This window comes from Bubalus bubalis, chromosome 4 (assembly GCF_019923935.1).
Source record: "Bubalus bubalis isolate 160015118507 breed Murrah chromosome 4, NDDB_SH_1, whole genome shotgun sequence".
Taxonomy (NCBI): Eukaryota; Metazoa; Chordata; class Mammalia; order Artiodactyla; family Bovidae; genus Bubalus; species Bubalus bubalis.
This window is the reverse complement of record NC_059160.1, coordinates 33,593,946-33,615,412: the sequence shown is the minus strand read 5'-3', so window position 1 is coordinate 33,615,412 and position 21,467 is coordinate 33,593,946. Positions and strand designations below refer to the sequence as shown.

General features: G+C 36.3%; 1 protein-coding gene across 19 annotated transcripts in view; it reads left to right on the top strand.

The window, feature by feature from the left end:
• SOX5 (SRY-box transcription factor 5) overlaps positions 1 to 21,467 on the top strand; it is a 1,156,954-nt gene that overhangs the window by 804,184 nt on the left and 331,303 nt on the right. For all 19 annotated transcript variants that reach the window (XM_045165614.1, XM_045165607.1, XM_045165602.1 and 16 more), the window contains one exon: positions 3,021 to 3,231. In XM_045165614.1, coding sequence (XP_045021549.1) covers positions 3,021 to 3,231 — 211 coding nt within the window. The remainder of the gene's footprint in view (positions 1 to 3,020; positions 3,232 to 21,467) is intronic.

Genomic DNA, 21,467 nt, shown 5'->3' with positions numbered 1-21,467 from the left:
AATCAAGATTGCCAGGAGAAATATCAATAACCTCAGATATGCAGATGACACCACCCTTATGGCAGAAAGTGAAAAGGAACTAAAAAGCCTCTTAATGAAAGTGAAAGGAAAGTGAAAAAGTTGGCTTAAAGCTGAACATTCAGAAAATGAAGATCATGGCATCTGGTCCCATGACTTCATGGGAAATACATGGGAAACAGTGGGAACAGTGTCAGACTTTATTTTTTGGAGCTCCAAAATCACTGCAGATTGAGATTGCAGTCATGAAATTAAAAGACGCTGACTCCTTGGAAGGAAAGTTATGACCAACCTAGATAGCATATTCAAAAGCAGAGACATTACTCTGCCAACAAAAGTCTGTCTAGTCAAGGCTATGGTTTTTCCAGTGGTCATGTACGGATGCGAGAGCTGGACTGTGAAGAAAGCTGAGCGCCAAAGAATTGATGCTTTTGAACTGTGGTGTTGGAGAAGACTCTTGAGAGTCCCTTGGACTGCAAGGAGATCCAGCCAGTCCATCCTAAAGGAGATTATTCCTGGGTGTTCATTGGAAGGATTGATGGTGAAGCTGAAGCTCTAATACATTGGCCACCTCATGTGAAGAGTTGACTGATTGGAAAAGACTCTGATGCTGGGAGGTTTTGGAGGCAGGAGAAGAAGGGGATGACAGAGGATGAGATGGCTGGATGGCTCACCAACTCGATGGACATGAGTTTGAGTGAACTTCAGGAGTTAGTGATGGACAGGGAGGACTGGCGTGCTGTGATTCATGGGGTTGCAAAGAGTCGGACACAACTGAGCGACTGAACTGAACTGAAAGTATTATTGAATACTTTTAATATGTTTTAATCTAGTCAAAAACATTAGCATTCATTTTTAAAGATTAAACATGAAGTCCATGTGATTTGTCATTTTTCGGAGGTCCACAGATCCTTACTAACATATTTTAAAATAAAAGACAAGCATGTAAACATGGGTATAAGCTATTTTCCTGAAAATTAAGAATAGTCACAATCTCATATATTTTAATGGAAAATTTTAATTGTGGCGAATTAGAAAATAAATCTAGAGAGAGACTAACATACTCAACGATGTTAGGATGTGACTTATTTTTAAGAAAAGCTCTCTTTTATGGGAAGTCGAAAGATTATGGGCATCCCTGGTAGCTCAACTGGTAAAGAATCTGCCTGCAGTACTGGAGATGATGGTTCAATTCCTGTGTCAGGAAGATCCCCTGTAGAAGGGATGGGCTACCCATTCCAGTATTCTTGGGCTTTCCTGGTGGCTGGATGCTAAAGAATCCACCTACAATGTGGGAGACGTGGGTTCGATTCCTGGTTTGGGAAGATCCCTTGGAGGAGGGCATGGCAACCCACTCCAGGGGGTTCTTGCCTGGAGAGTCCCCATGGACAGAGGAACCTGGCAAGCTACAGTCCATGGGGTCACAAAGAGTTGGACTCGACTTGAGCAACAGCACAAAAGATTTTGAAAGTAAGAGATTATACAGAGAAAATTCTCTTTAAGAAAATAATTTTTCTTTGTCATTTCAATATTATTTCTCTGGATAATGTTTGAAAAAATTAATATAATGCTTCTTATATAAAATATAAGGGCTTCCATGGGGGCTTAGTGGTAAAGAATCTGCCTTCCAACGCAGGAGATGCAGATTTGATCCCTGGGTTTAAAAGATCCCCTGGAGAGGGAAATGGCAAGCCTCTCCAGTATTTTTGCCTGGGAAATCACATGGACAGAGGAGCCTGGCTGAGTAGACTCCACAGAGTCACAAAAGACTCAGACATGACTTAGTGACTAGACAACAACAACATACAAAATATGCCCCCCCCTTCCCCGCCCTGAGTTACATAGATTGCCAAAGTTCTACTAGAAATCATGGGGGAAAGAATGTCTAAAGGAACACCAAATTATGTTTACCTTTTAGAATTCTTGAATAGATTCTTTTCACACACATAACACAATTATGAAGAGGCAAAGTCTGCAAGAAACTTTATTTTGTAGGGCAGATGAGGCTTAGTGTGCAAAATAGCAAAGAGTATCATCAGAACCAGTGCTTTAGGTAAGGCATGGAATTGGAAAGATCTTCTGCAGAAGCAGAAATGAAATTGCAGTATTCCTTTCTGATGTCAGAATCTCCTGTGTGTCTGATGCCTTCTTAAAAGCATGAGAGGGAGGTGGAGAACCAAATGAGGACCGTGCTTTATTTAGGAGTACCATCAAGAAGAGGTGACTGCTTACAATTAAAAAGAAATCTGATACATGGAATGTTATTTATTTAAACAGTATAGTATCATGAGAAGGTTTATTACAGTTGACCACTGCACTTTAGATGTTCATAGGAAAATCTAAGACTTTCAACAAAAGCAAAAAAAAAAAAATATATATATATATATAAAATCAATATAGGCTTTGTAGAAGGTTTCATTGCTATTTGAACTCAGTCTTGGGGAGAGAATCTTATTTTTCCCTCTCCTATGAATCGATCTTTGTCTCACTCTAGTGTGAGGCTGTAATGTTGATGTATTCTTTTCTGAAATTTCTTTATTCCTTTTGCTCCTGCACAGTAGCATATCACTTTTTAATGTTGCAACTGAATAAGCTATGGTGAAAGTTGTTCAGTCATGTCCAACTCTTTGCGACTATGTGGTCCATGGAATTCTCCAGGCCAGAATACTGGAGTGGGTAGCCTTTCCCTCTTCCAGGGGATCGTTACAACCCAGGGATTGAACCCAGGTCTCCCGCATTGCAGGTGGATTCTTTACCAGCTGAGTCACAAGGAAACCCAAGAATACTGGAGTGGGTAGCCTGTCCCTTCTCCAGAGGATCTTCCCGACCCAGGAATTGAACTGGGGTCTCCTGCATTGCAGGAGAATTTTTTACCAACTGAGCTATCAGAGAAGTCCTGAACAAGCCATGTAACCAATTAAAATTAAAAAGCTTATTGAATTTTAAGCAAATGTATACATGTATATATATATATATATTTTTTCCTTTGCTTTCTCTTTCAGGAAGTTGATGGCAATAAAGTTATGTCTTCATTTGCCCCACACAACTCATCTACCTCACCTCAGAAGGCAGAAGAAGGTGGGCGACAGAGTGGCGAGTCCTTGTCTAGTACAACCCTGGGAACTCCTGAAAGGCGCAAAGGCAGCTTAGCTGATGTTGTTGACACCTTGAAACAGAGGAAAATGGAAGAGCTCATCAAAAATGAGCCAGAAGGTAAAGGATTGCAGCCAAAACAGATTTGTTGCCAATCTCCTAATCTTAATGGTTTGATTTTAATTTCCAGTTCCCTTCTCTGACACACTCTCAATGTTAGGTTGGAAGAGAGAGAAATGTAATGCTATGAAGATGAATATTCTTTTTTTATTTTTTTTATTTTTATTTTTATTTTTTTAATTTTAAATTTTATTTTATTTTTAAACTTTACAAAACTGTATTAGTTTTGCCAAATATGAATATTCTTTTTTTAGAAATGTAAGTGCGTTTATCCCAATTTTATAAATCATTAATTCTTGTGTGATGTCTTCCCTTTTTTTCACACATGAGTAAGTTATGGTTGAGTACAACTTAAAGATTCAGAAATAGAATGTGGCAGCGGAGCCCAGGATAGTCACCGCCTACCTGCCAGATATCTGCAGTCTAACTTGTGCATCTCTAATCTGCCCCCTGCCCAAGCCTGCCCCACCCCCACTCCACCACGCCTGCCCAAGGCCATTTTACAACTTTGTTACATTTTATATCCTTTATACATTAACACCTCTTAGGCTACATAGACAGGTCTATTTTTTTATATAATCCAAAATTGGTGAGCTTGGAGGTAGTATGTATTTGAAAAGTAATGATTTTCTAACTGTCTTAACTGTATTGAAGTTTCCACTTTTTAACTTCCAAGATGCACTAAATCTCTTGAATAGTTACAGATAGTATCCTGCAGGTGATATGCTCATAGACTAATCTTAAAATTAAAGCAAACGAACTAATAAAACAATTGATGCTTAACTGACAGCCATCTTTTATGCTGCAGATATTCACTAACTCCTGTTTAAATCTGTGTCCATCCTAAGCATGGATGCCATGTTGCACATAAGAACATGCCTCCTATGTCAGAGTCAGATGGAAAATTAAAACAAACAAACATAAAACAGTGATATAAAAAGACATACTTCACACCAAAAATATACTGCATTTATACTATTTAACACTGAGTTGGGCTCATTTCTAGTCTGTTGTTAGGACACTGGTAAATTATATCTGGCACAAAATGTATGTTAACCAGTATTGGGAGTCATGTGGTAATTAAATATTTCTGGGTTTCTACCAGATGCATAGCTGGTACATGGATTTTAGTTAAAATTTATGTAATTCACATGATCTTACAGTTGGAAGGAATTTTAGAGATAATCTAGTCAGCCAAAGACTTTTTGGCTCTAATCTGCATGGAGATAAAAATGGGGCTTTGAGGAAGACCCAGGCAACCTTTTTTATTTTAATGTGCTGAAGTTTTTTCTGATATTGAAAATAATATTTTCTTACTATAAAATTGTTTTACAAAACAATAAAATTAAAAGGAAGAAAATAAAAGTGACCCCAAATCATAGCTTTCTGATATAACATCTTTATGATGTTTTTGTCTTTATTTTTCTATATGGTGTTCATTTTGCATGATTAACTTTCTGCATTCAAAATTATTTCACATCTTCTGTGTTGAGATACAGTGTGATTAACTGAAGTCCAGAGTTCATTCAAATTTCTTTGTCATTGTGTGCTTTTCTGTTCTAGGATGTTACCAAATAACGGATTACATTTAGCTGTTTAGCTGTTAAGTCTCCTTGGGGTCCTGTTAGCTGCAACAGTTTCTTGGCCTATTCTTGTTTGTGATGACCTTGAAAATTTTGAGGAATGCTATTCAGATAGATCGTAGAATGCCCGTCTGTTAGAATTTCTCTGGTGATTTTCTCGTAATGAAACTGGGATTGTGGATTTGGGTTGAAAGACCACAGAAACCAAGTACCGTTTGTGTCACATCACAAGAGTACATCCTTACTATGTGACTTATAAATGTTGGTGTTGACCTTGATCACCTGGCTAATGTAGGGTTTGTCAGGTTTCTCCTCTAAAATCTCCCCGCCCCCTTCTGTACCGTACTCTTTAGAAGGAAGATGCTGTGTACAATCCGTATTTACAAAGTAGGGAGCCTTGATCCCCATCCTTTACAGTGGGTCATCTAGAAATTTATTTGGAATTATTCTTTATGGGCAATTTATCTCTTCTCTGCCATTTATTACTTTATTCAGTATCTTATATCAGTATCGACTCATGGATGTTTATTTTATACTTTGAGTTATAATGCAAAATTTTGTTAGGTTATTCTAGTTTTGTTCACTGGGGTTGGGGGGTGGATTCTTTCATGTCACTTTGACATACCACTGTGATTTTGTCTTTTTTTTTTTTTTTTTTTGAGGATTTTTTACTTTTTGGCACCATAAGATCGTTCAGATTCATCTTGTATATTTCCTGTTTATCTTGAAAGCCCTAAGAAGCCCTGGTTTTTTTCTCTAAGAAGCCCTGGTTTTTTTTCTCTAAGAAGCCCTGGTTCCTTTTGCTGGAGAATGTTGTTAGAAAGCAAGATCTGGATATGAAGTGTGCTCTTTGCTACTCAAGTGTCGTTTGTTCTAGGGCCGTGGCCTCAGTGTTTCATGTGAGCTTCCTTCCAAGTGGGTGCACAGACTCTCAGTTTCAAAGTATATGGCAGACTGAAGCCAAATGAATAGTTCCTAACCAGAAATAGGGCAAGAGACCATGCTTCCCAGTTTGCTTAGCAGGATACATTCAGAGGTATTGGGAATGAGGAGAAAATTACAGATACACAGTCAAAGGAACAGAGATAGAGCATCCAAGGCAGAAAGAGTTAACACGAGGAAATATCATTATTGCATGTGGACATGAGAGTGTTTTCATTATTGTATTTTCTACAGCTTTTCTTTTTTTTTTTTAACTTTTCTCCCTAAAATATATTAAAAGCTTAGCTCAAGACTGACCTGTTATTGAGTAATATGAAGACATGAGAAAATACAGAGATAGTCTTTATGGAAGAATGGAATATAACTTGAACATGCCAAGCATCTAAAAGCCTGAGTTCCAGAAAGATGGTGTTTGTATAAATACAAAACCACTAAGATGGTTTTATGTTTATGTACACAAGATCCCTAGACATGCTTAGAGTATGCAGAAATATAAATAGACTTACTTGTATTTATTTACTTACTTACAATTGGCATATAATTGATTTACAATGTGGTAGTTTCTGGTGTACAGCAAATTGATTCAGTTGTACATTTTTATACGTATATATTCTTTCCATATTTTTTTTCCATTATGACCTATCACAGGATATTGAATATAGTTGAGTGTACTATTCAGTAAGACTGTGTTGTTATCTGTTTTATATATAGTAGTTTGTATCTGCTAATCCCAAACATCTAATTACCTCTCCCCCACCCCTTTCTCCATTGATAAGTTTGTTTTCTGTATCTGTGAGTCTGTTTCTCTTTTGTAAATAAGTTTGTATCATATTTTAGATTTCACATATAAGTGACATTATATAGTGTTTGTTGTTCTCTTTCTGACTAACTTCACTTAGTGTGATAATCTCTAGGTTCATACATGTTACTGCAAATGGCATTATTTCATTCTTGCTTATAGCTGAGTAATATTACATTGTATCTATCTATCTATATATATATATATACACACACACACACACACACACACACATATGTATATATATATATATACCCCATCTTCTTTATCCATTCTTCAAATGTCTGTTAGTGGACATTTAGGTTGCCTCCATCTCTCAGCTATTTTAAATAGTGATGCTGTAAATATTGGGGTGCATGTATCATTTTTTAATTAGAGTTTTCTCCTGATATTTGCTTAGGAATGGGATTGCTAAATCATATGACAACTCTGTTTTTAGTTTTTTGAGGAACTTCCAGACTATTTTCTGTAGTGGCTAAACCAACTTACATACCCACCAGTAGTACAGGAGGATTCCTTTTTCTCCACATTCTCTCTAGAATTTGTTATTTGTAGACTTTGTACTGATGGCCATTCTTATGGGTGTGAAGTGGTACCTCATAGTAGTTTTGATTTGCATTTATCTAATAATTAGTGATACTGAGTTTCTTTTCATGTGCCTGTTGGGAATCTGTATCTTTGGAGAAATTAGATTCACTTTTATTGATAACTAAATTTGCTCTTGCATGAATGGTTAAACTCTAACTGTTAGGAGATACATCAAGGAGAAATTTATGTATGTATTATGTAAAGTGATCATAATCACCAAGAAAAAATGACAGGGCAGAAATTTGTATCATAGAAAAGGAATATAATGTTAAAGGAAATTTCTTTCAATTTTTTTTAACTGCAAAGAAAGAAAAATGGAGAAACATATCTATGGAGATGTATAATAGACTTTACAGCAAGTGGAAAGTTACATTCTAAATATTCTGATTCTTACAGTTTCTATTTTCAAATAGGGAACTGATGATTGAGTGTGTTATAGGGTGACTGTTGGGGTCATTATTCAAACTGGTTAAAAACTCCATTAATTAAAGGGTATATTTAAACAAGAGAATGGACACCAGAACCTGACATCATCCAAGGATCTGGACAGTGACACTGCATACAGTGTCTACGCTGTGTGGTAGTAACTACAACTGATCTGTAGTTCTGGGATGCAACCAAAGGAATAACATATACAGGAAAAAAATTAATGACAAACTACAAAACATTGTTACAGTTCTGTGATTAGTGCAGTAATATGGGGAGGAGGAGAGTGGAGAACAGGTGAATGGAACTACTTTACAAATATCTGCCACGGAAAAATCTTTTCTTCCCTCAAGCTATTTTTTCCCATTGTTTTTCAAAGGCCATTAAAATGGACAGCAGGTTGTGATGAAAATTTCATTAAGCCCCAGCTAAATCATTATGAGGGGGCCATATTCATGCCTTTGCTTCCTCTCATTGAGGGGAGAATGCAGATTTCAATAGAAAGTCTGTTTTATTTCCAACCTTATCCCTGCCAACAGCCAACTAGCAGAAATTCAGAAGTTACAAGAGAATGGTGTATCATGCAAAAGGAGGCTACTGAGGTAAAATGGTTAGAAAGAAACTTGGATTTGCCTATGAGTTGAATAAAAAATGGCTCTATTATCCCAGATAGCTTATCTTTTCAAGCAATTAGTTAAAATATTTTAAATGATATAAACAGGTAGAGATATACTGATATATTTGTGTTTATATCTTTTTCTTTCATCAGAATTTTTGCTTGTCTTTACTTGAAAAGTTCTGGTGCTAAATAGTCTCATTTATCCAGTGAGACTTGAACTGATGTGGACCTGCCAAAATTCATCATAAATTTTCAGTTCAAAATGTCTCATCTATGTAATATATATTATGTAATATAATATATTGGTATTTTGTATTTGGTAGTAGCTATGCTTTATCAGTTGTTTTTTTAACTATCAGACTAAGGGGTTAAGAGTGACAGTGAAGTGTTAATATCATATTATGTGCTACATCATTCTTATATCTAGGCATTGAGTAAATTATATGTATTTGGGGGGAAATGGTTGTATTAAGTGCATATCTTTATATGAGATGGGTTTCCTGGTGGCTTGCATGGTAAAGAATCTGCCTGCTCTGCAAGAGACCCAGGTTCAGTCCCTGGGTTGGGAAGATCCCCTGGAGAAGGGAATGGCCACCCACTCCAGTATTCTTGCCTGGAGAAATCATGGTCAGAAGAGCCTGGTGGGCTAGAGTCCATGGGGTCACAAAGAAATCAGACATGACTGAGTGATTTTTCACTTATATGAAATACTTTATTCAATCTTTACATAAACCTCATAACCAGGGCTACTATGAGAATCTATTTCCATTTCTGGAAATGCCGTACATATAACTAAAATATTCTGACTCTTCTTATTTCCATTTTCAGATGAGGAAACTAGTGATTAAATATGTCACAGGGTGACTATCAGGGTCATCATTCAAAGTGAAGTCAACCTTAAATTAAAATTAATTCCCTAAATCATTACTTTTACTGTTTTTTTCTAATTAGGAATTTTGCCAGTAATAATGTTACACTTTAGCATTTGTGTCCTTTGAATAATTGAATGAAAAGTAGTATTCAGTAATTTTCAGCTAAAGTGATTTCTGATTCCTCAATGGTGATCAAATTTCCTAAAAGTTTCAGTTGAAAATAGCTCAGTTTGTTTGATTTTAAATGTTTGATTTTAAAATGTTATAGAAAAAATGCCTTGGAAGATACCTTAAGAAAGTGCTGTTTTAGAAAAACGTCTGGGAGCAAATTAGTTTGGCATGTTAGAATTTCAGAATTAGAATGAAATGAAGACATATTTTAGTCCTCTCCAAGAGAGAGATCTGAGGTAGAGATGTACTTGAAATCACACAGCAAGTTAGTGTTAAAGCCAGAATAAGAACCCAGTACACATCCCACAGGTCCAGGTGCCTTTTTTTCCAGTTCACTTATATCATACATTCTGGTATTCTTAACTCTCTTTGTCTTTATTTATTTTATTTTTTTTTTAGAAATAATGTCATCACTTCATCTTTGTTTTAAAGAACATATCACTGATAAATTTGAACAAATCTAAGACAATCAGATATCTTAATTTAGCTAATAAAACCAACCAATGGGTATTTGTATACCCATCTACTTGTGTTCTCAAAGTTCGGGTAGCTATGGGTGATCTATAAATATGGATCAGCATAAATTTATGGGTCAGATCCAGACTTTAATTTTCATTCAGACTTTAGGCTCATTAACAGTACAGGTGAAAATAATTTTTACCTTGACATGAACTTTATATATCTCATTTAAAATATAATACTTTTGGATATAATATTATAACGGGCTTCATATTTTTACTTTCTATATTAATGTCTATGTTACCTCCTATGTCTTTTGGGAATGGCTTTTTCAGCTTATTTACATGTCTTCCTGTTTGAAACACAACAAAAAAAAATCTTTTCTTGATTCCTATCCCCTCTATCTATAATTCTGAGTAATTCTTTTCCTCATTTCTCCAAGTCCAAGTTGCTACAAAGAGTTATTTACGTTCATTACAATAATTTTTAAATCTTTTTAAAGAACTGTTACATGCTTCCCTCCATTTTTACAGTAATACAACTATATTTTGACTATTTATTTGTCAAGTTTCTGCCCTGATATTAAACTCCATAAGAGTGAGTATAGTGCACATTAAATATTTAAAATATTTGTTGAAAGTACATTCATACTACTTCCATATTGCCCCATTGCTGTCTTGGGAAAAGTAAAGAAAGACCTTAATAAATATACACCTCATTTAATCCTTAGAAACTCTGAAGCTAGTTTATTTCTTACCTTAATAATGAAAAATCAAGACCTAATCACTTGATCATATTCTTGTAAGAAGGAGGAACTAGAATTAGAATGAGCCTCTTTTCCTTTGCAAAACTACTTGGTATTGAACATAAGACCATATATAATCTGACTCCATCCTTTTATCTCCTTAATCTTACTTCCTACCACTCTCTAAGGTACATGTTGTCATATTGTCTTATTAAAGAAATTGCCTGCAGCTCTCTCAGCACTCTCCTATTTTAATACTACTCTGCCTCTTCATATTCTGTTTCCCCTGCCTAAAATATTCCATCTTAGGTACCCAATGAATATATATTCACCTTTTAAGACTTACCACCTTCTCTAAGTACCTTTGTTAGAATTTGGTTTAGTCTGCACTGCTAACACTAATTCGTCTCTGTTAGTTCTGAGCACACTACCATCATTGTTTATTCACCTTCTCTCTTCCACAAGTATATGAATCGTTGAGATGAAGAGTTCTTGGTTTGATTATCCATGTCTCTCCACTTCCTAATAATGAACTTGGTACATATAGGTGATTGTGTTACCTGTGAATGACATAAACACACTAATTGACATTTTATAGCCAACCTTCCCCTAAAAATTGAATGGATTTCATTTACTATCACCTTTCTTCATGTCCAACTCAGTTAACCTCCATGTTTATCACATATATTTGTCCTCTCCATTCTTCTTGTCATTATTGAATCTTTGAGATCATTATTTTCAATTTTTTCTGTGATTTACAGTTTAAAGTATTGTCCCAGATAACAAAACTAGATATTATAAGATCCAGGATACAAACTAAAATACACACCTAACAAAAACTTTATATGCTTTATAGTCTCAATAATCTTCTAAATGCCTATAATGTTGCTGATCCCCTGGAGAAGGGCATGGTTACCCACTCCAGTATTCTTGGCCTAGAGAATTCCATGGACAGAGGAGCCTGGTGGGCTAGAGTCCATGGGGTTGCAAAGAGTTGGACACTACTGAGTATGTCACAAAGAGTTGGATACACTTCCACTTTTCACTTCTTTTCAATATTGCTAATATATTGGCATTATCTATGAATTTGTGGTCCCAGATTATAATTTCCCCCACTGCTATAGGCAAAGTCAAAAGTGAATTGAATTGATCTATGTATAATTTTCCAGAGTTCAAAGCTGCAAATGCTTAAATGTTTCTTTAATAATGTAAAAAAAAAATAATGTTCCATCGTAATAGAGACCAGCACTCCTTTCTAGGGTAGAGCTGGATTGCAGAGAAAGTTACTACTACTTATGATGGATTCAAGATGCGAGCAGTTTACAGTTGAATATTGTCACTCCAGCACCCCAATCCTGCCCCCACATGGTTCGTCTCAGGAGGCCTATAGTCAAAGAAAAGTTAATTAATTCAACACCTTCCTTCTTCCCTTCAGTCTTTCGAGGACTCTAACATATAATATTCCCTCAAGGGTAGAGTTTCCAAACTCAGGATTCACAAGTTCCTTCAGAGGGCTTATAAATCCTGGAAATTGTACTCCAATGGTGAAAATATGTGTTGCTTCATTTTTGAGGCCTAGTTCATAGTGCTTATCTGACTTTCAAATTAGTTCATGGTGAAAAAGAGGAACTACACTGGGAGTCAGTGTTTGAGTTGTAGTCGGGTTCTGCCACCGATTGCTATGTGTAAGACGTAACTTAATATAGTTTAGTCTGTGGTCATTTTTTTTTTTTTTCCCAAGCATGAAGCACCTTTATTTTATGAGAGCAGTTTGGAATCTCAATTGAAAGTGAAATGTCTTCCTTACAAATAGGCAAAATGTTTTATGGAGTAATGAGAGGGAGTAGAGTCTCCTGAAACTGTTGGATTGAATTACATTGCTCTGTTGCTTTATTGCTTTGAGGAAGTAGAAGGTCAGTTTTGAAGCAATCACCTACAAGTATTTAGCAGTATTTTGGAATGTCATTGTATCGATTTGGGGGAATGCAGCTTTTAATTTTCAATAAGGATTTCTTTGCATGAAACAGATCACCTATGTTATAGTTTATATTATAAAAGACATTCCGTTTACTTGCTTTTAGGTTGCTAGTAATTGTGTTAATATAATGGATATCTGTTGGCAATGCTTACTGCCCTACTTCCATCATAGGGTGTTGAAGGAAATAAATGAGGTAACACACCTGAAAGTACTTCATAAATGATAACCAACTTGGAATTGTACCAGTGATCGTCATTATCACAACTTGACTGGTTAGAAACATTGCTAATTTAGGTGTACCAGAAATATTACCTAGCTCCAATGATGCTTTCCCGGGATATTGATGAGTACTGAAAAGTTCTGACTCAAACCTGCAAAATTCTGAAAATTTAGGATATATAATCCACAACGAAAACAACAAGCCCAACCTTCAGAAAGTCCTGGGATAGCAAATTGCTTTGAAGTTTATTTATATAAATTTTCCTAAATCAATTGTGGTTAGGCAAGTTTGTACCTGAAGAATTACTTTTTGGGGCTGGTGCACTGGGACGACCCAGAGGGGTGGTATGGGGAGGGAGGAGGGAGGAGGGTTTAGGATGGGGAACACATGTATACCTGTGGGGGATTCATTTCTATATATGGCAAAACCAATACAATATTGTAAAATTTAAAAATAAAATTAAATTAAAAAAAAAAGAAGATTTCTCTCTATGGATGCAATTGCAAAGTGTGACCAACATGAGACTAGGAAAAGCAATTTAACATTGGATTTGTGGGTTTCTTTTTTTTAATTTATTTTAGGGTAATTTATTTTAATTTATTTTAGGTAATTTATTTGGAGGGTAATTACTTTACAATATTGTTGTGGTTTTTGCCATACATTGATGTGAATTAGTCATGGGTGTACATGTGTTCCCCAACCTGAACCTCCCTCCCACCTCCACCCTATCCCATCCCTCTGGGTCATCCCCGTGCACCAGCCCTGAGCACCCTGTCTCATGCATTGAACCTGGACTGGCGATCTGTTTCATATATGATAATATACATGTTTCAATGCTATTCTCTCAAATCATCCCACCCTCGCCTTCTCCCACAGAGTCCAAAAGACTGTTCTATACATCTGTGTCTCTTTTGCTGTCTCGCATACAGGGTTATCATTACCATCTTTCTAAATTCCATATATATGCATTAGTATACTGTATTTGTGTTTTTCTTTCTGGCTTACTTTACTCTATATAATAGGTTCCAATTTCATCCACCTCATTAGAACTGATTCAAATGTATTCTTTTTAATGGCTGAGTAATATTCCATTGTATATATGTACGACAGCTTTCTTATCCATTCATCTTGCTGATGGACATCTAGGTTGCTTCCATGTCTTGGCTATTATAAACAGTGCTGCAATGAACATTGGGGTTCATGTATCTCTTTCAATTCTGGTTTCCTCAGTGCGTATGCCCAGCAGTGGGATTGCTGGGTCATAAGGCAGTTCTATTTCCAGTTTTTTAAGGACTCTCCACACTGTTCTCCATAGTGGCTGTACTAGTTTGCATTCCCACCAACAGTGTAGGAGGGTTCCCTTTTCTCCACACCCTCGCCAGCATTTATTGCTTGTATACTTTTGGATAGCAGCCATTCTGACTGGTGTGAGATGGTACCTCATTGTGGTTTTGATTTGCTTTTCTTTAATAATGATGTTGAGCATCTTTTCATGTGTTTGTTAGCCGTCTGTATGTCTTCTTTGGAGAACTGTCTGTTTAGTTATTTGGCCCATTTTTTGATTGGGTCATTTATTTTTCTGGAATTAAGCTTCAGGAGTTGCTTGTATATTTTTGAGATTAATTCTTTGTCAGTTGCTTCGTTTGTTATCATTTTCTCCCATTCTGAAAGCTGTCTTTTCACTTTGCTTATAGTTTCCTTCATTGTACAAAAGCTTTTAATTCTAATTAGGTCCCATTTGTTTATTTTTGCTTTTATTTCCATTACTCTGGGAGATGGGTCATAGAGGATCCTGCTGTGATTTATGTCAGAGAATGTTTTGCCTATGTTTTCCTCTAGGAGTTTTATAGTTTCTGGTCTTACATTTAGATCTTTAATCCATTTTGAGTTTATTTTTGTGTATGGTATTAGAAAGTGTTCTAGTTTCATTCTTTTACAAGTGGTTGACCAGTTTTCCCAGCACCACTTGTTAGATTGTCTTTTCTCCATTGTATATTCTTGCCTCCTTTGTCAAAGATAAGGTGTCCATAGGTGCGTGGATTTATCTCTGGGCTTTCTATTTTGTTCCATTGATCTATATTTCTGTCTTTGTGCCGGTACCATACTGCTTTATTCTTATTTGTATAATAAATGTGAATGTATACTGAAGAAAAATATAATTGAGGGTCTCCTTGGCCCCAAATTTCATAAGTTTCTAAGATTTTAGCTTTCTCTCATTTGTTCTTCCTTTGTCCCCTATTTTGATTTCTTCTTTTCATTTCTTTTGTGTGTACATGTGGGTATGTGTGTAGTCCTCCTTTCAGATCCCACATATGCTTGGTTTTATTTAGCATCTGTCTCTGTCAGTGTTCTTCCTTCTTCGAGTATAACGCCCACACCTCCAAAATTGTTACACCATGATGAGTGTACCCTTTGTGTGTAAGATACTGCTTTTTTTGTGAAGTTTTGTTTCTATTAGAACTAGACTTTATCCTTTTTTTATAGAATTGGGACCTTTTCTAAAAACATTATTTATTTTTAATTGAAGGAAAATTGCTTTACAGTGTTGCATCGGTTTCTACCAGACATCAACATGAATCAGCCATATGTTTACCCTTGTCCCCTCCCACTTGCACCCCTCCTTCAGAAAAATCTTTGCCACATTTTTATATTACAAGACCCTAAAGCCACAACTTATTTACAAAGTCAGTGTTACTTTACATGAAGCAGTTCATTGCTTTTAGCACAGACTTCACAAAAAAGTTAGTTCTCTTTTTGTAAGAACTAATAAAATAATACTGGAAAAGAAATCGCAACCCAGTCCAGTATTCTTTCTTGGAGAATTCCATGGATAGGGGAGCCTACCGGGCCCTAATCCATGGGATTGCAATGAGTTGGATGTGACTGGGCAACTAATATACACACAGTAAAATAATGGAATGAGTTTAAAAAAGTGTATATTGTGATAGATCTCAGGCCTTCACTGTCAGAGTCATCTACAGACCAGAGCCCATCACTGGGTGAAGAAAATATTCCGAGTTTTATTTTCATTAATTTTCTGTGTGTGTGTGTGTGTGTGTGTGTGTGTGTGTGTGTGTCTCCCCCTTTCTTTGTTTCTCTCCAGCAGATACAGCAGGGAATTTTTCTCTATTAATTAGAAAAACTTCAGTGGATATCACTCTGACAACATGCAGTCAGTATACTACATATTCTCAGCAGCAAATGCCAAAAAACTTCCACTAAACTACCTGTGTACCACTTCAAAGATTGGATTGGACATTTTTTTAAGTTTGTAACTAGATGGTAACTCATAACCGTCTATTTACAAACTTTAAAAAGTGCATAAATTGTTGTTCATGAATTACACTCTTTTAAAACTGAAAAATATGTGTGAATATTATTTTGTTATATATCTTTTGATATTTGTTTCTGTCACAGCTATTGAAAATAATTCAATTTAGTGGCTTGTACCTTCTATGGTACTTTACGTGTGCTCCCCCCCAATAATTATGTGTTAATGGACTTTTAATTTCTATTACAAATATGTTGACATAGAGACCCATTAGATTCTCGAAATGGATATAAACCTTTTTCTTTTTTTTTTGGATAGAAAGCTTTTTTTGCATGTTTTAAGACGTATTTTAAGGGTCCTAAAGTAGATATTATAAGCAGTGTGTTTTCATCTGTGCTGTGCTGCAGCATCGTATGTAATTATTCTGTGGAAAAGACAGGCCCCTAGAGCATGATATTTGGCCTTGTGAACATCCCTATAGGCATTGAATGTTTGATGTTTGAGTTTACAAATCACAATGTCTGCTCTTTTATTTTAAATGTCTGTTGTTGAGCAGCCCTTTAGAATTTAAATTGAACCATATCATATTAACAGACAAGTTGAAACTGAACTTCAAAATTACCCCCTAATTTACCAACTTTTTAATTATTATTTTTATAGGGAAATCATGGCAATTGGCTCTTCTATATTCAAAATGCCAAAGCATTCCATGAAATTAAGCATATTGCAATCCACTTTGAAATTCAGTCTTGTTTTAAAACCACATTTGATGAGGTGGGAAAAATAACAAGTGAACGAATCAGGGGAAAAGCCTAAAGATACTTTAATTGGCAGAGGTTTGAGTTGCTTTTGTTTAGTTACTTACTGTCCTTTTGACAAAGTACACGTTGAAGAGGCTTTGTAAGTGCTGTTCCACTGAAGGACAAACAAGGGTACTTTTCAATTGAGCCCTTTTAAGTTTTGTTCCTCACACTCCCGCTGCTGTTGGAGGCTACTCCTAATGCATTGTGGCTCCGTGTTCGTCTGCAGTCTGTCGCTGGAAAATGTCTCTCTTCTCGTTGAGCGTGCTGGAGTCTAACCTCCAGGTTCCCTTTTGAAAGGCATCACTGTATGGAAATCGACACTCATAAAATGATGATAAAGAAAGAGTTTGTTTTTTAAAGGTCAGGACAAGAAGACACCCTCAAATGTTGTAGAGCCTATTTCTTCTGGAGTAAGTGCTTTAACTTCAGCACAGAGTATGCTGAGTTTGAAGCCTTGTGATTTTTCCACACTGGAGTGAAACTTATTCAAGCTCATCTTCTTTTCAAGTGGTATCCATCACAGCGGTTTATCTTGATGTTGATTTCGTTAAGTGTTATAGAAAATTAATTTATATTTTCTCCAAAGATATTCTGACTTGGGTTGTAAAAGCTCAGGGATCACCTTTGGGAGTGTTCTTTAGGGCGAGAAGTCCCTGAGCCGAGATCACAGTTGTCTGTACAAGAAACACACTCAGCCAAGAAAGCTTCTAGTTTTCTTTTGAACTAGAACGTGTACTTTTGTTAATAAAATGTAGTCATACTGTGTTCTTAATGTTCATCTGTGAGCAATCAAGGCAGCCTTCTCTTCTCAAGTCCTCTGTTTGTGTGTTTCATGAGAAGAGTTCTACTTGCTTCCTGCTCATACATGAGTTTATCTACCAACAGGACTTTGTCAGTCACTACAAACATGGCTTTACTCAAATATTTCTAATATTTCAAAAGCCTTTCAGATAAATGAAGTACCCCTGTTTCCCTTGTCCACACATATAACCCTCTTAGTTCCAGAGCTGGAGTTTTAATGCATGGAGCACTTGAAAAAGACCTATTGACCCAGGTTGGACATGGACATTAGCGAACAGTGCCAGCCCTTCTTGTTGCTCTAGTCCCCGTAGCTTTTGGAGATGTCACTTATTCAAGAGTCAAGAGCCAGCCACCTGTTTCATCAGCCTCTTTCCCCTCACATTAGAGGTTCAGGCCCTTGCTGAATAGTAACACTCTAATCTGGGAACACATACAGCATTTTTCTGAAGCTGATTTGTCAGGCTCAGCTAGCTGGAAGGTTCTGTGTGTTTGCACGAGTGTGTGTTTTTCAGTCACCCTTGAGGCACTTGTCACGACCGTGCATATTAAAATTAATCAGACCTCCTCGGCCCGAGTGTCTGTGTGTTTAACACAAAGAAGTGGATATCAAGCAAATGCTCTAATTAAATGGGCCTGCTTGGTTTTGTTCTAGTGGATCCTTGGTCTTTTTCCTTTAATAGGAGTTGCTTATGTGGAAGGCACGGACAGCACTAGAGTCGGTGGAGAGCTCACTCCGAGTTTCCTTTGCCACCTGCTCCCAGAATTCTGAGACCTCAAGGACTCCCAGCGTGCCCTCCTCAGCCACCCTTAGTGTGGCGGAGAAATATGTCCAAGATCATGAGGGAGCAGCAAGGCTAGGACAGAACAGGCTGAGCATATGACCTGGACATTTGGGTTGATTAAGATAGGCTGTCTCACATGATGATAAACTTTGGACACCAGATTGTGCTCTGTGCTCCCACTCTTGAATGATGGAGTTTGACTGAGGGGAAGGTCTTGTGGAGAATTGAGAACTAATGCCCTTTCTTTATGACCTGAATTTGAAAGTCAACTTTTATTCGTGTATCTCTTCAGGTCATCTACATATATAGAAGCTATTTTATGAGACAATAAGTAATAAATATAAGCATATATATTAGCATATATTGTGTGTATGTGTGTATATATATGTGTGTGTGTGTGCATATACATATGTATATATATAAAATTTCACTTTTACTCTATTTTTTGGCTTTAGCTTACTTTGATTTATGTTAGACTTTTTCTTTGCTTTTGGGAAGACTGTCATGGGCAGGACATTTGCAAACAAACTTTGACAGAGAGTAAGCTGAAAACACTGAAAATGTCTCAGGTTCCCAAAGCAGTAGCTTTCTTGTTTGCATATTTAATGTCATAAATGAGGTAAGCTTTTAACACCCAGAAAGCTTATGGATTTTAGTTCCAATCCATCCATATTACTTGGATTTTTTTTTCATATTTTAGAAAATAGAAACAAAATTTTCTTCAGAATGTTTCACATTTGAATTTATATATATATATATGCTTTATATAAAGAATAAAGCATAGATCCAACATTGAAAACAATTTGAAAAATAATGAAAAATCTCTTCAGTGTTAGAAAGTTTGGAGTTACAATTTATTTATTTTATTTTTATTTTTTTAATTTTATTTTATTTTTAAACTTTACATAATTGTATTAGTTTTGCCAAATAACAAAATGAATCCGTAGCAGATCTCCAAATACCCACTGCAAGTTATCTGGTAAAAGATTACTCTGGCAGGACATGGTCCATAAAATTGATTTGTTCCTTCCCAAATTGAAAGGGTTGGACTGTTCCAAAAAATGAACCATTGTTTTACAGCTTTTCTTCCTTTCCTCCCATTGTATCTAAGAGGTAAAAAGACCCACCCATTAACCTGTATGCTCTCTTTTCAATGTGGGCATGGAACTCACGTGTGGAGCTCTGTATCGACAGTGCCAAGCAACTGTGATACATGACAGCATCATACAAACCCTTCCTCTGCTCACTGAGGTTGCTACTTGTTATTTATTAACACAATGCAGACTGTTAAGTGTGGGTGTATATATAATAGAAAGAAAAATAAAGGCCCTGAAAAAGTAAATACATCTTTCATCATTCCTTTTGTCTGGTATGTTCACTGTGTGCTATTCTTGGTCCATAGAACTTGTTTGACAGTTCTGCAAAAGGGTGAGGAACCTTTTCTTGAACTTTTGTTTTGTCTGTAGAAAAAAGTTTTCTATCTGCCATTCTCTTTTCTTTGCAACCTATCTATAAAAAATGTTTTTTTAAAAGACTTATATTGCTATTATGACAAGAATAGGTGATTATGAAACATGATAGACAGTTTTATCTAATTTGTTTGAAATGGACAGTTAAGAGACTAGAAGTCTAAGACAGTTTTCATTTTTAAACTTTAATTAGACATAGAGAGTGCTATATTCTACAAATCACCTTTCTTCTTCTTTCTAAGAAATGGACCATTTGTTCGTAGGCCTTATGTAAGCTTCACTGAAATATTGAGCCTTGATTTCATTTGTGATTAAGTTCTCTCCTCCCTCCATATTAATGTAATATCAATGCCATGCTCATTGCCTGGTATAATTACTGAAGAGATCAGTAGCTGGGAGAGCATGTCATAATGAAGCATGTCTGTTTATTATAACAGGACAGTGCTCCTAAGGTGATATTTTGTTTGTAATAGATTAGAATTGCTTTGTTGTTTCAAGATGAATTAAATCTGTTTCATGGGCCTTTTTTTTTTTTTTCTGAGGAGTTAGGCTTTGTAGAAATTGTGTGAACAGTTCATACACCATCATGTGACATTAGTCAAGTGGAAGACTTGGGAGCAGAAAGCTGTAGAAATGAACAAAATGCACCCTTTACAATTTAGAGTCTTGTTTCCTTTCTCTTTTTTTTTCCCTTTTCCAACCATAATTTTTTCACATCAGTATTTGCTCTGGCACTCTTAGTATTTTTCATCTCTGTCAAGATACTATGGTTAAGGGATGAAAAGCACCTAAACAGGGAGGTAGCAGTTTTGAGAGCAGTTCCCTGAAAATAGAAGGGTGGGTTCTCAGCCTTCCCTTACAGGACCACACTCCAGACTCCCCAGAGAAGTCACATCCAACAGCAAAGTTAAACAGGTCAGAATTAGACACCTGCTTGCACGTCACCTCCCCGACGCTTCGTTTAGCTCTGTGTGTCCCATGTTGCCGGAGCACAGCCACCGTGCTGTTGTGCTTAGTTTTCCCTCTCTCCAGCTCATTCCCATTAGAAGGAACCAAGAGAACTGACGATGAATTGAAGTCGTATGTATTTTTTTAAGTGCCTCTTTTTCACTTAAAGAATATTGTCCATGCATGTGCTAAGTCACTTCAGTCATGTCTGACTCTTTGCAACCCTATGAACTATAGCCTTCCAGGCTTCTCTGTCCATGGGATTCTCCAGGCAAGAACACTGGAGTGGGTTGCCCTGTCCTCCTCCAGGGAATCTTCCTGACCCAGGGATCAAACCTGAGTCTCGTATGTCCCCTGCATTGGCAGGCGAGTTCTTTACCACTGGCACCACCTGGGAAGCCCAAAGAACAATGTAATTAGAGGTTAATAAAGAACATTAAGTCAAAAAGCATAGTAGACCTGAGAGTCCTTCAGTTGTCTCTGCAGGATTTTTTCTTTTGTTTTCTGAATTTAAAATATTCAGATTAAGAATATTTGCAAGTTTCAAAGTATATTCCATTAAATAGGGAAATATTGCTTTCTGAAATGGCTTATTTAAATTCCAAACAATGTGAACCCTTTCTGAAATAATGTCTAATAATTGTTTTGAAGACTTAGCATTAAAGAAATATTAATATCTACCTCTATCAGTTATTTTTATCAACATCTCTGCTCACATACACAGGACAAAATCTTGCCAACTCCATTCGACCCCTGAAAT